This window comes from Dendropsophus ebraccatus, chromosome 2 (assembly GCF_027789765.1).
Source record: "Dendropsophus ebraccatus isolate aDenEbr1 chromosome 2, aDenEbr1.pat, whole genome shotgun sequence".
Taxonomy (NCBI): Eukaryota; Metazoa; Chordata; class Amphibia; order Anura; family Hylidae; genus Dendropsophus; species Dendropsophus ebraccatus.
In genome coordinates, this window is record NC_091455.1 from 51,041 (window position 1) to 66,486 (window position 15,446).

The 15,446-nt window shown below is 45.5% G+C and overlaps 1 protein-coding gene across 2 annotated transcripts in view; it reads left to right on the top strand.

The window, feature by feature from the left end:
- Window positions 1–15,446, top strand: part of LOC138784243 (fucolectin-1-like) — an 81,213-nt gene that overhangs the window by 33,222 nt on the left and 32,545 nt on the right. Inside the window, exons 1-2 of one of the 2 annotated variants that reach the window (XM_069959747.1) lie at window positions 9,979–10,176; window positions 11,681–11,771. The exons of the other annotated variant lie outside the window; for it this stretch is intronic. Of the exons in view, the coding sequence (XP_069815848.1) occupies window positions 11,690–11,771 (82 nt within the window). The 5' untranslated portion in view covers window positions 9,979–10,176; window positions 11,681–11,689. Of the gene's footprint in view, window positions 1–9,978; window positions 10,177–11,680; window positions 11,772–15,446 lie in introns of those variants that run through there. 2 annotated transcript variants of the gene reach the window in all.

The following is a 15,446-nucleotide window of genomic DNA, read 5'->3' on the forward strand; positions in this document are numbered from 1 at the left end:
GGAGGCGACAAGCCTTCTTTACCATGAGAACTGTGAATCTGTGGAACAGTCTACCACAGGATCTGGTCACAGCAAAAACAGTAGAGGGCTTCAAAACAGGGCTAGACAAGTTCTTAGACCAAAATAATATAGATGCATATGTATAGAACCTATCACCCCTCCCCCTTCCCTTTATGTATAGAACATATCACCCCTCCCCCTTCCCTGTATCCATCCCCTCCTTGGTTGAACTTGATGGACATGTGTCTTTTTTCAACCGTATTAACTATGTAACTATGTAACTATGTAACTATGTAAATGAGAAGAATACCGCAGCACTCGTGGAATGTAACTATGTAACTATAGGTGTAGGAGACATTGCACATCAAGGTACTACAGCCATTGTAAACCCTGCTAATGGTGGACTGAAACACTTAGGGGGAGTAGCAAAACATATTGTGCAGCTAGGGGGCACACAGATACAGGCAGAAAGTGATGATTATATCATGGCAAAAGGGGGACACACCCTACCAGTTTCTGAGACTGCCTTAATTGGACCAGGCAAACTATCTTGTCTCTGCATCATCCATGCTGTGGGCCCCATATATGATGCCCAATGTCATGATGCGTCTGTCCATTTATTGAAACAAGCCATACACAACATCCTTGATGTGGTTAAAATTAAGAGATTTAAATCTGTCTCTTTACCTCTCATTTCTGCTGGATTATTTGGCTTTCCTATGTTATCCTGTGTCTCCACAATTCTTTCTGCAATACTTAAACATAACCCTATTCCCACATTGGGGAAGTCCGGATTGTTGTGCCCTTACCTAAAACGGCAGATCTACTGGTGGAGACCTGGAAAGATATTACTTTGCCCAAGACCCCCTTTTGGCCTTCAAAAACTGCTTTGCAGAATGTGATGGCTCCGGCTCACAACCCGATAAAAGAGGAATTAATTCCAGGTCTGCCACAGCCACCAACACCACCACTACAACTTCAACTACAGTCACCATTACCTTTGATCGAAATGCAGCTACTACCACCGCCACCACCATCAGCAGAGACACAGCTACTACCACAGCCGCCACCACCACCAGCATCATGGCCACCACCTGACCCTACTCTATTGCAACAAGAGCGTCCTCGATATGTACCTTTCACTCCAACTCAGAATCCTTTGTGAAGGGTCTATTGGACCCCATCCGGAAGAAACTAGAAGAATCCAGGCCAGAATATGTGGACTTACCTGAGAATCAAGTCTTGCTCATTGCCAAAGCCATTGAGAAGCAAAGAATTAAAACTGCTCCACCAAAAAAAGCTGAAACCAAAGTGGCTGTCCTGCAAGAAGTTATTGATGCCTCAGGAGCATCCCAGACTGAGACAATAATGATTAATCAACCTTTACAACTTTATCCTGGGAACCAATACCATAGACCACAGCAATCTCAGCTCCCACAAGCACCATATACCAGACACATGACACCCAAACATATCACCTGCCATTTTTGTGGAAAGCACGGACATATACAGAGGAATTGTCGCTCTTTCCGTCGAGGGACTCAGAATGTCCAAAATTTCAACATGCAATCACAACGAAACTATCAGGATTATAATCAAGGATGTTACCAAGCACATAATCAAGGACGTTACCAGGCACCTAACCAAGGATGTTACCAAGCTCCAGATCAGGAAGCCTTTCCTCCTCCTCCTCCTCCTCCTCAAGGCTACAACCAACAGGGTCCTCCTCTTCAAGACCAATTCTATCCTGGACAACTATAGGATTTTGGCAAGCCTGCGTCTACTGTTTTCACCAATCTCACCAATGACCCCAATTACCAATCTGGCCCTGTTCTAACAGTTAAACTCCCAGTGAATGGTCATGAACTTCCTTTTTTAGTGGACACAGGTGCAGCCAGATCTGTACTAAAGACTTCTGATATTCCACCTGGGGTCATTCTCTCTCCTGATTTTATTCCCTGTGTTGGAGTAGATGGAAATCCTACCAAGACACGTCTTACCTATCCGGTACCTGTTGGTTATCAAAATATACTATCCAGACTTCTTGTCTCTCCCTCCTGCCCAACCAATCTATTGGGTGCAGACCTCCTACAAAAAATTGGGGCTACTATCAGATATGACTTTTCTGAAATGTACCTGGACTTGGAGAATACTCCCTCATCTGAAGAATTGTGTGCCCTTCAAGCGGTGAATACTTTTGTGATCCTCCCAAACCTGGAGACGTCCATTCCTCCTGAAGTAATACCCTTGATTCCTGAAAGTCTTTGGTCCACAGGTCCTGATGACATTGGTTTGCTCCCTGTGGCGCCTGTTGGTGTTCTCCTCAAGGAAGGAGCATCTCCAACCCGATTACCACAGTATCCTTTGAAGGCTGGACAAGAGAAGTCTCTGGAAGAGCAAATCAATACCTTTTTGGCTAAAGGAGTACTCATCCGATGTATATCTCCAGCAAACACTCCTCTGTTTCCCGTCAAGAAAAGAACTGCACCAGGTGAACCTACCAAATACCGTTTCGTTCAAGATCTTAGAGCTGTGAACGCTGTTACTATTTTGGAGACCCCTGTGGGACCTAATCCCCATACCCTTCTCAGCCAAATCCCTCCTACTGCGGCTTGTTTCACAGTCATAGATTTGGCCAACGCGTATTTCAGCATTCCTCTGAGGGAGGACAGCAGATACCTATTTTCTTTCACATATCGAGGAGCCCAATACACCTGGACCAGATTGCCCCAAGGAGCCCAAAACTCTCCCAATCAATTCACTCAGGCTCTTCAGATTTGTCTACAACCATGGATCTTGGCTCACCCGGAGATAACCCTACTACAATATGTGGATGACCTACTCCTCTGTGCTCCAGATGAATCTGCCTGCCAGGAACACTCCATCAGTCTTCTATAACATTTGGCGTCCATAAATTGTAAAGTCTCTAAGTCCAAGCTTCAGTGGTGCCTCAAGAAAGTTGTCTTCCTTGGTCATTGCATATCAGAAGGGGCCACACACCTCATTGCAGAACGCAAAAAAAGCTGTCCAAGCAATCCCTCTACCTACCACCTTAACACAGCTCCAAGCTTTCCTTGGTCTGATTAACTATTGTCATCAGTGGATACCCAATGCCTCTGCTCTTATGCAACCTCTTTATGACTCCTTCAAAGACATTGCGGAAACAAGAAGACTGACTCCCGAGGCTGAAGATTGCTTCTGGAAACTTAAACAACTGATCTTGGAAGCCCCTGCCCTAGGGATACCTGATTACAATCAGCCTTTCTGCCTATTCATCTCAGAAGACCATGCTTCTGGAGTCTTAGCTCAGAAACATGGCCATCGGATGAGGCATCTTGACTATTACTCATGCAGACTAGACCCAGTGGCTCGCTCAATGCCTACATGCCTCAAAGCTGTTCTAGCGGCCCAGGCCCTCCTTGACAAGATTGAAGACATTGTTCTAGGTCATCCACTGACTATTCTTGCTGCTCACGATCTTCAAGCAATTCTCAAACAGTCTCAACAACCTTATCTTTCTATGCAGCGCAACATGTGTCTCCAATGTTCCTTGCATATGCCTGAATATGTTACCTTGAAGAGATGTATTCTTTTAAATCCTGCTACTCTGCTTCCTCTCTCAAGGGGGGGACTATCAGTCAGATTATGAAGACATACTCCCTAACCAAACACCCCACGAGGGAAGTCCTGATGATGACTATCATGATCGCCTTAAACAAATGGAGGCAGAAACTTCACAACCCTCCACTGTCTCTGCTTCTAAACTGGACAATCCTGATTACATTTTCTTCACTGACGGTTCAAGATACGCGGATGAAAGGGGACAATTCCATACTGGTTTTGCTGTGGTTACCTCATCAGAAACCGTGAAGGCAGCTCCCTTACCTTTTAGGATGTCGGCCCAGGAAGCTGAACTCAGGGCCTTGACTGAAGCCTGCCGGCTGGCAGAAGGAGAGACCGCCAATATTTACACGGACTCAGCCTACGGTCATGGAATAGCGCATGATTTTGAAGTGGGCCCTGCGAGGTTTCCAGACAGCTAGTGGAACACCCATCAAGAACCATTAAGCCGTCAAGACTTTGAGGGAAGCTCTCACTCTACCAACTCAAGTAGCCATTTTGAAGATAAAAGCTCATGGCAGAACAGAGACAGAAGAAGCCAGAGGCAATCACAGAGCAGATTTGGCAGCAAAAGCTGCAGCACTTCTTCCACAGGTTCGAGAGGAAGCAGAGGCTGGCATTGGCATACATGTGTTTACAAGAGCAGGAAAAAAGAAGAAAGAGAGGGAGAAACCAAACAACAAGGAATATCAAATCCAGGCATTACTCTATTGAAGCAATTTCAGACTCAAACAGGCCCAGAAGAAAAGAAGGAATGGGAAAAGCAAGGAGCTGAGATTCAACAAGATGGATTCTGGAGGAAAGGAAAGAAACTTTGATTGCCAAGAGCTTTGTATCGCGCAGTGGTACAATGGGCCCATGGAGTTACCCATCGAGGAAAGAATCAGATGATCTCTGCAATTGCTAAGTTATATCTGGTACCTGGGATCTCTACTACAATCTATATTCTGTTAGGAACACCCCTAGGCAACCCACTGGCCTCACCCCCATATGAAATCCTTTTTGGAGGTCCCCCTAGGCTTGGAAGTTACTATCCCTAACAGTTGACAGCAGGAAATGATAGTTAAGTATGTTGTGAATCTGTGTAATGAGCTGAAAATAACACATGCTGCAGTCTTTTCCTCTATTCCAGACCCTGAAGCTGACCAAAGTACTCACTTGCTTCAGCCATGCGATTTTGTGGTTGTAAAGAAGCACGTCAGAGACGCTCTAGAACCCCGATTTGAAGGCCCATTTCAAGTGCTCCTGGTGTCCCCAACCTCTATGAAACTTGAGGGAAAATCCACCTGGGTCCATGCTTTACACTGCAAGAAAGTGTCTGCCGCCTGTCCTTCACCATGAAAAACGCCTATATCCTTTTTAAATTGTGTCTGGTTTGGGTGGAGGTGAGGACACAGGCAGTAGCAATCACACAAAGTCGAGGAGTAACTACATTTTGGTATAATTCATCAAGTGCCAACTTTTAAATTTGAGTTCTGTGATGTTGCTGCCTGCGGGGATCTGAGTATGATTATCGGCAAGGGAGCTGTAGGATGGAACACTGGTAATTTAGACCCTTCCTCGAAACAGTGTTTCCTTAGCCTGTTTACTAATCGCCCCACTTTAAACCCAGACTGTGAGACATGGAAAGGAAAATATCCCATAGCCACCAAAACATCTACCCCCGAGTCAGGGAATCACAATATAATCACTATGTGTGAACTCTCTCTACCACTATGTGTGACCCCTGTATATCACTATGGCTGACCTCTATATTACAGGGATCTGGCAGTGTTAGCAGTGTATCTTTGTGTATGATAAATATTAGTTAGAAACATAGAAGACTGTCAGCAGGAAAAGATCACCTGCACCATCTAGTCTAGTTGTGAGTAGTTCAGGACATAGAGGCTGGAGACTGGCTGCATCCATTGCACACACAGGAGAAGCTGCTTTATATCTTTCCTTATTCCCTCAGAAGTCGCCCCAGGATCATGTTGGACATTACACAGAAGCTACTGAGCCCGATCTTCGGTACCCCACTGTCATAATAACCCCCCGGGGTGTGACCGGCCACTTATGGAGGAGCTGGAGTGTGATAATAACCCCCCCAGGGTGTAAGGGGACAGTTATGGAGGAGCCGGAGTGTGATAATAACTCCCCGGGTTGTGACCAGCCAGTTATGGAGGAGCTGGAGTGTGATAATAACCCCCCGGGGTGTGACTTGACAGTTATGGAGGAGCTGGAGTGTGATAATAACCCCCCTGGGTGTGACCGCCCAGTTATGGAGGAGCTGGAGTGTGATAATAACTCCCCAGCCTGTGAGCGGCCAGTTATGGAGGAGCCGGAGTGAGATAACACCCCGGGGTGTGACCGGCCAGTTATGGAGGAGCCGGAGTGTGATAATAACTCCCCGGGGTGTGACTGTCCAGTTATGGAGGAGGCGGAGAGTGATAATAACTCCCCGGGTTGTGACCGGACAGTTATGGAGGAGTCTGAGTGTGATAATAACTTCACAGGGTGTGAGCGGCCAGTTATGGAGGAGCCAGAGTGTGATAATTACCCCCCGGGGTGTGAGCGTCCAGTTATGGAGGAGCCGGAGTGTGATAACTCGCCGGGGTGTGACCAGCCAGTTATGGAGGAGCCGGAGTGTGATAATAACTCCCCGGGGTGTGACCGGCCAGTTATAGAGTAGCCGGAGTGTGATAACTCCCTGGGGTGTGACCAGCCAGTTATGGAGGAGACGGAGTGTAATAATAACTCCCCGGGGTGTGAGCGGACAGTTATGGAGGAGCCGGAGTGTGATAATAACTCCCCGGGGTGTGACCGGCCAGTTATGGAGGAGCCGCAGTGTGATAATAACTCCCCGGGGTGTGAGCGTCCAGTTATGGAGGAGCTGGAGTGTGATAACTCCCTGGGGTGAACGGCCAGTTATGGAGGAGCCGGAGTGTGATAATAACTCCCTGGGGTGTGAGCGGCCAGTTATGGAGGAGCTGGAGTGTGATAACTTCCCGGGGTGTGAGCGGCCAGTTATGGAGGAGCCGGAGTGTGATAATAACTCCCGGGGTGTGACCGGACAGTTATGGAGGAGCCGGAGTGTGATAACTCCCCTGGGGTGTGAGCGGCCAGTAATGGAGGAGCCGGAGTGTGATAATAACTCCCTGGGGTGTGAGCGGCCAGTTATGGAGGAGCCTGAGTGTGATAATAACTTCCCGGGGTGTGAGTGGCCAGTTATGGAGGAGCCGGAGTGTGATAACTCCCTGGGGTGAGCGGCCAGTTATGGAGGAGCCGGAGTGTGATAATAACCCCCCGGGGTGTGAGCGGCCAGTTATGGAGGAGCCGGAGTGTGATAATAACCCCCCGGGGTGTGAGCGGCCAGTTATGGAGGAGCCGGAGTGTGATAATAACCCCCTGGGGTGTGAGCGGACAGTTATGGAGGAGCCGGAGTGTGATAATAACCCCCTGGGGTGTGAGCGGCCAGTTATGGAGGAGCCGGAGTGTGATAATAACCCCCTGGGGTGTGAGCGGACAGTTATGGAGGAGCAGGAGTGTGATAATAACTCCCCGGGTGTGAGCAGCCAGTTATGGAGGAGCCGGAGTGTGATAATAACCCCCCGGGGTGTGACCGGCCAGTTATGGAGGAGCCGGAGTGTGATAATAACTCCCTGGGGTGAGCGGCCAGTTATGGAGGAGCCGGAGTGTGATAATAACTCCCTGTGGTGAGCGGCCAGTTATGGAGGAGATGGAGTGTGATAACTCCCCGGGGTGTGAGCGGCCAGTTATGGAGGAGATGGAGTGTGATAACTCTCGGGGTGTGAGCGGCCAGGTATCGGGGAGCCGGAGTGTGATAAAACCCCCCCGGGGTGTGAGCGTCCAGTTATGGAGGAGATGGAGTGTGATAATAACTCCCCGGGGTGTGAGCGGCCAGTTATGGAGGAGCCGGAGTGTGATAATAACTCCCCGGGGTGTGAGCGGCCAGTTATGGAGGAGCCGGAGTGTGATAATAACTCCCCGGGGTGTGAGCGGCCAGTTATGGAGGAGATGGAGTGTGATAATAACTCCCCGGGGTGTGAGCGGCCAGTTATGGAGGAGCCGGAGTGTGATAATAACTCCCCGGGGTGTGACCGGCCAGTTATGGAGGAGCCGGAGTGTGATAATAACCCCCGGGGGTGTGAGCGGCCAGTTATGGAGGAGATGGAGTGTGATAATAACTCCCCGGGGTGTGACCGGCCAGTTATGGAGGAGCCGGAGTGTGATAATAACTCCCCGGGGTGTGAGCGGCCAGTTATGGAGGAGCCGGAGTGTGATAATAGCTCCCCCAGTCAATATAAATCAACGTATTTTCCTATATAGGTTACGTCTTCTGGAGGATATTTTTTAATTTTTTTTTTTTTTAATTAAATGTTCTGCAGCTTCTATTCCCTTTTTGTTTTCAATAATTGTATATAGGGAGGTCACATCTACTGTGCCCATTATATAGTTTGTTTTCCATTGTACCTTATTCAGCATCTGCAAAAGATGGGTAGTATCTTTAACACCTTCACGTCAGCAAACTGTATATATACATTCCTGCTCTGACTGGGTTAATTATATGAGTGGGAGCGTTGCAGAGAGATTGATCCCGCTCACATCAATGTCCGGGGCCTGGAGGTAATGAGAACCCCTTAACCCCTTAAACGCTGTGATGTACAGCGATCACGGCGTTTAAGGTGCCTAGTGTTGGATCAAGCATTTGTCACTGAGTGATCAGGATCCCCGCAGCCGTTCGCATGTGCCGACAGGCGGGGGTAAGCTCCTTACCTCCGTCCTGTCTGATGGGCGATCAATGTATAGAGTCTGCTCTCAAGCAGACTCTCTACATAGATCGCCGACAACACTGATCTAGTACATGCAATCTACTGATTGCATATTTTACAGTGATAAAAGTGTAAATAAAAAAAAATAAAATAAAGTTTTATACAAGTATTAAAAAAACCCTTAGAACCCCCTCCCCATAAAAGATTAAAAATAAAAATGTAAATAAACATATTGTAGCGTGCGGAATTGTCTGATCTATTAAAATATAACATTATTGTTCCCGCATGGTGAGCAGCGTTAATGGGGGGGGGGGGGGGGGGGTAAAAAAAACGCACCAGGATTGCTGATTTTATTAAATTATATATCACAAAAAAATTCATAAAAAGTGATTAAAATGTTCACACAACCATATAGTTTTATTAAACATTGGCCGTAGTTGCCAATAACATTGATTGTAATGGAATCCCGGATGGAGTGTATACACTCCGGCCGGGATTCCTTGCGGCCGCAGAAAAAACTGACATGTCAGTTTTGTGCGGCTGCTATTCATTGTATGTGCCTGCATCCCAATTCTAAAGAAATTAAGTTCATCCAGTTGTTCACTGACACCAGCTGTTCTGTGACACGGCCGTGTCACACAACGGCCAGTGTCTTTCATAGTGTTAACTCTGCCTAATTCTTCATCCTTTTGGTTCTACAGTTATTGTAAAATCATTTTATCTTTTGTAGCTTTTATATGCGTTTTGATCAGGTCACTGTATGATGTCACTTCTTATCCTGGTCATGTACTCTTCCACCCGATCACATGACCTACACTTAAAAATTACATCCATAATTTTAAACATTCTAATTATTCCACTTCTTGGTGTTACAGTTCTTATATTTCTTATAATTATTTAATCATGTACAGCTTTTGGAGACATTATAATAATTTGTTTGGAACTGGGGGCGTGCCGTATTTTTGGTGCATGCACTCTGGTTTTAAATATGATCGCCATTTGTATGTGTATATGCGTGTCTTCTCTTGGCTTGACAAAGGTGTCTGAGTACCTCAAAACTTGTTGCCTTATCAAGAAGTTTCTACTATCCCATTGTTGCGTTGCATCTTTGCACCAGAGCCTCCGGTCCTGCAATGCCGGCAAACCCTGCACTGCTAACCGATATGATTACACATGAGCAAATCTACAGTAGGAATGAAGCAAAGAGATTTGTTCCTAACAGGATTCTGCTCATCCGGCTGTGGGCTGCTCCACTCCCTGCTGCTCCTCTCTGGGTGTTGGAAAAAAGCTGGATCCAGTCCTGGGGAAATGGGAGAAGGTTCCTAGGACTGGATCCATCTTTTCACAGTACCTGGGGAAGAGCAGCAGGGAGCCGGGCAGCCTGCAGCCTGATGAGCAGAATGCAGATAGGAATGAATGGCTTTGCTTCGTTCCTTCTGTACCTTCGCTCATCTCTAGATATGATGACATCTCCATTAACATTTGTTATCAGCTTCTTATAATAAGTAAGAGAACTGGCACAAAACAAGATTCTGGATGAAGATTAATTCTAGTTGGCAGCACTGCAGAAATAATTTATCATAGCTGTCACTTTATTTATGCGGCTTAACAATGACTCTAATGCAGCGATACCTGAGGGGATTAGGCATCAAGTGGTCAGAACTGGGCGACCTCTATGGGAACCTGCACAGTAAACACTGAGGACTATATGGGTGTGATCCTAAGGATATAAATATTGGAAAGGGACTCAGGAGTCTCAGAGCTGATCTCTGACAGGACTAAGGTGGGTTTTTTTTACTGCTTACCCTTACCTTACTGACCCTTCTCCTACCAACATTGAGTCCTAATCTTATAGTACTATGAGCCCTACTCACACTAACCCTTATGGACCTTAATGCTACTAATCCTAGCTCAACTAACCCAATAATCCCTAGCCCTACTAAATTTATGAGCCCTAAACCTAACTCAGATTACACTATGATCCCTAATCCATAACAGTATGAGCCCTAACCCTACACACTTAATGAGCCCTGCTCCTAACCCTACTAACACCATGAGCCCTAACCCTACTAACACTATAAGCCCTAACCCTACTAACACTATAAACACTAACCCTACTTACACTATGAGCCCTACTAACACCATGAGCCCTAACCCTACTAACACTATAAGCCCTAACCCTACTAACACTATAAACACTAACCCTACTTACACTATGAGCCCTACTAACACCATGAGCCCTAACCCTACTAACACCATGAGCCCTAACCCTACTAACACTATGAGCCCTACTCCTAACCCTACTAACACTATGAGCCCTAACCCTACGAGCCTAACCCTAATCCTAACCCTACTAACACTGAGTCTTAATCCTAACCCTACTAACACCATGAGCCCTACTAACACCATGAGCCCTACTCCTATCCCTACTAACACCATGAGCCCTACTCCTAACCCTACTAACACTATGAGCCCTACTAACACCAAGAGCCCTACTCCTAACCCTACTAACACTATGAACCCTAATCCTAACCCTACTAAGACTATAAGCCCTAATCCTAACCCTACTAACACCATGAGCCCTACTAACACTATGAGCCCTACTCCTAACCCTACTAACACCATGAGCCCTACTCCTAATGCTACTAACACTATGAGCCCTACTAACACCATGAGCCCTACTCCTAACACTATGAGCCCAAATCCTAACCCTACTAACACCATAAACCCTACTAACACTATCAGCCCTACTCCTAACCCTACTAACACCATGAGCCCTACTCCTAACCCTGCTAACACTATGAGCCCTACTAACACCATGAGCCCTACTCCTAACCCTACTAACACTGTTCCTGTTCCTGGCTTTGACTTTAATGATTGCAATTAAATCGGACTGTGAACACACCCTAAACCTACTAACCCTAAACCTACTACACCTATGTGCCCCAACTTCTCTTTCTAGGGAACAGCATTGTCAATAAATGAAAAGATGGGGTGTTGGTCCAAGAGCCATGAAGAGCATAGAGTAATAACACCAGCTCCTTCTCTGCTGGTGCATGTACACCACTTATTAGCCTTGACCGAAACCTTACAAACCTGACCATTACAAACTATATGGAACTAAACCCCAGTAATTTTATTATCCCTAACCGTACCCCAAAAACCCTCCTAAATGTAATCCTGTTGACTCTACTGTTATGAGCCCCTAGCCTTTCTAACCTTTCCCATTACTTCTAATCCAACAAACCTTTCTAATTCTTATGTATGGCTCTGCTCAAACTCGGCAGGTAGCGGACATGATGGGACTCTTCTTTGTCTCTCTGCTCCTTCTGGGGCTACTCCGGTCTGCGCTGGTGGACTCCTACTGTGTGGAGAAAGGTAACGCTATGGGCACTGCGGCAGCAGGGGAGACTCTGTTACCTCTGCTTGGGGTAAATCTTCTGTTTTTTTTTTTTTTGTTTTTTCCCCAGGGAAATGGTGGGAAATATGATATTTGATTCTCTGAGCCTAAATAATCCAAAATGTAATCAATACAAAATAGGAAAATAATTATATAGCTACACAGGAACAAGAAATGCCCATGAAAATCAATAAATTAGCAATGGAAAGGGTCAACCAAGGTCACCATACCCGGCCTGCCTCCGTCTCCCTGATTGGCTACACGCTACCAAGCCACTCAGGGTTCAGTGCTCTGCTGCTAATAAGGAGAGCCGGAGGCAGGCCGGGTATGGTGACCTTGGTTAACCCTTTCCATTGCTGATTTATTGATTTTCCCCGGAATAACCCTTAAAGCTACAATAAAGGTTACATTTCATGAGCAAATACATCCCTATAAGCAGGAAGGAAGGAATGTTACAGGAGGAAGAAGGGAAAGGGAGGACATGATAGAAACCTTTATATATGTTACAGGGGGGAAGAAGGGAAAGGGCGACATGATGGAAACCTTTATATAGGTTATGGGAGGAAGAAGGGAAAGGGAGGACATGATGGAAACCTTTATATATATGTTACAGGAGGAGGAAGGGAAAGGAGGGACATGATGGAAACCTTTATATATGTTACAGGAGGAAGAAGGGAAAGGGGGGACATGATGGAAACCTTTATATATGTTACAGGAGGAAGAAGGGAAAGGGGGGACATGATGGAAACCTTTATATATATGTTACAGGAGGAAGAAGGGAAAGGGAGGACATGATAGAAACCTTTATATATGTTACAGGAGGAAGAAGGGAAAGGGAGGACATGATGGAAACCTTTATATAGGTTACAGGAGGAAGAAGGGAAAGGGAGGACATGATGGAAACCTTTATATAGGTTATGGGAGGAAGAAGGGAAAGGGAGGACATGATGGAAACCTTTATATATGTTACAGGAGGAAGAAGGGAAAGGGAGGACATGATGGAAACCTTTATATATGTTACAGGAGGAAGAAGGGAGAGGAGGAACATGATGGAAACCTTTATATATGTTACAGGAGGAAGAAGGGAAAGGAGGACATGATGGAAACCTTTATATAAGTTATGGGAGGAAGAAGGGAAAGGGAGGACATGATGGAAACCTTTATATATGTTACAGGAGGAAGAAGGGAAAGGGAGGACATGATGGAAACCTTTATATATGTTACAGGGGGAAGAAGGGAAAGGAGGGACATGATGGAAACCTTTATATATGTTACAGGAGGAAGAAGGGAAAGGAAACATGGAAACCTTTATATATGTTACAGGAGGAAGAAGAGAAAGGAGGACATGATGGAAACCTTTATATAAGTTATGGGAGGAAGAAGGGAAAGGGAGGACATGATGGAAACCTTTATATATGTTACAGGAGGAAGAAGGGAAAGGGAGAACATGATGGAAACCTTTATATATGTTACAGGAGGAAGAAGGGAAAGGGAGGACATGATGGAAACCTTTATATAGGTTATGGGAGGAAGAAGGGAAAGGGAGGACATGATGGAAACCTTTATATATGTTACAGGAGGAAGAAGGGAAAGGAAACATGATGGAAACCTTTATATATGTTACAGGAGGAAGAAGGGAAAGGGAGGACATGATGGAAACTTTTATATATGTTACAGGAGGAAGAAGGGAAAGGAAACATGATGGAAACCTTTATATATGTTACAGGAGGGAAGAAGGGAAAGGGAGGGACATGATGGAAACCTTTATATATGTTACAGGAGGAAGAAGGGAAAGGGGGACATGATGGAAACCTTTATATATGTTACAGGAGGAAGAAGGGAAAGGGAGAACATGATGGAAACTTTTATATATGTTACAGGAGGAAGAAGGGAAAGGGGGGACATGATGGAAACCTTTATATAGGTTATGGGAGGAAGAAGGGAAAGGAGGAGCATGATGGAAACCTTTATATATGTTACAGGAGGAAGAAGGGAAAGGAGGGACATGATGGAAACCTTTATATATGTTACAGGAGGAAGAAGGGAAAGGGAGGACATGATGGAAACCTTTATATATGTTACAGGAGGAAGAAGGGAAAGGGAGGACATGATGGAAACCTTTATATATGTTACAGGAGGAAGAAGGGAAAGGGGGACATGATGGAAACCTTTATATAGGTTATGGGAGGAAGAAGGGAAAGGGAGGACATGATGGAAACCTTTATATATGTTACAGGAGGAGGAAGGGAAAGGGACATGATGGAAACCTTTATATATGTTACAGGAGGAAGAAGGGAAAGGGGAGACATGAGGGAAACCTTTATATATGTTACAGGAGGAAGAAGGGAAAGGAGGAGCATGATGGAAACCTTTATATATGTTACAGGAGGAAGAAGGGAAAGGAGGACATGATGGAAACCTTTATATATGTTATAGGAGGGAAGAAGGGAAAGGAGGACATGATGGAAACCATTATATATGTTACAGAGGGGAAGAAGGGAAAGGGAGGACATGATGGAAACCTTTATATATGTTACAGGAGGAAGAAGGGAAAGGGAGGACATGATGGAAACCTTTATATATGTTACAGGAGGAAGAAGGGAAAGGGAGGACATGATGGAAACCTTTATATATGTTACAGGAGGAAGAAGGGAAAGGGGGACATGATGGAAACCTTTATATAGGTTATGGGAGGAAGAAGGGAAAGGGAGGACATGATGGAAACCTTTATATATGTTACAGGAGGAGGAAGGGAAAGGGACATGATGGAAACCTTTATATATGTTACAGGAGGAAGAAGGGAAAGGGGGGACATGATGGAAACCTTTATATATGTTACAGGAGGGAGAAGGGAAAGGGGGGACATGATGGAAACCTTTATATATGTTACAGGAGGAAGAAGGGAAAGGGGGGACATGATGGAAACCTTTATATATGTTACAGGAGGAAGAAGGGAAAGGGGGACATGATGGAAACCTTTATATAGGTTATGGGAGGAAGAAGGGAAAGGGAGGACATGATGGAAACCTTTATATATGTTACAGGAGGAGGAAGGGAAAGGGACATGATGGAAACCTTTATATATGTTACAGGAGGAAGAAGGGAAAGGGGAGACATGAGGGAAACCTTTATATATGTTACAGGAGGAAGAAGGGAAAGGAGGACATGATGGAAACCTTTATATAGGTTATGGGAGGAAGAAGGGAAAGGGGAGACATGATGGAAATCTTTATATATGTTACAGGAGGAAGAAGGGAAAGGAGGACATGATGGAAACTTTTATATATGTTACAGGAGGAAGAAGGGAAAGGAGGACATGATGGAAACCTTTATATATGTTACAGGAGGGAAGAAGGGAAAGGGAGGACATGATGGAAACCTTTATATAGGTTATGGGAGGAAGAAGGGAAAGGGGAGACATGATGGAAATCTTTATATATGTTACAGGAGGAAGAAGGGAAAGGAGGACATGATGGAAACTTTTATATATGTTACAGGAGGAAGAAGGGAAAGGAGGACATGATGGAAACCTTTATATATGTTACAGGAGGAAGAAGGGAAAGGGAGGACATGATGGAAACCTTTATATAAAGGGGAGGAGAATGTTCTCACGGTTTCCTCTTGCTCTTTTTGGGGGGACCATACGCCCCTTT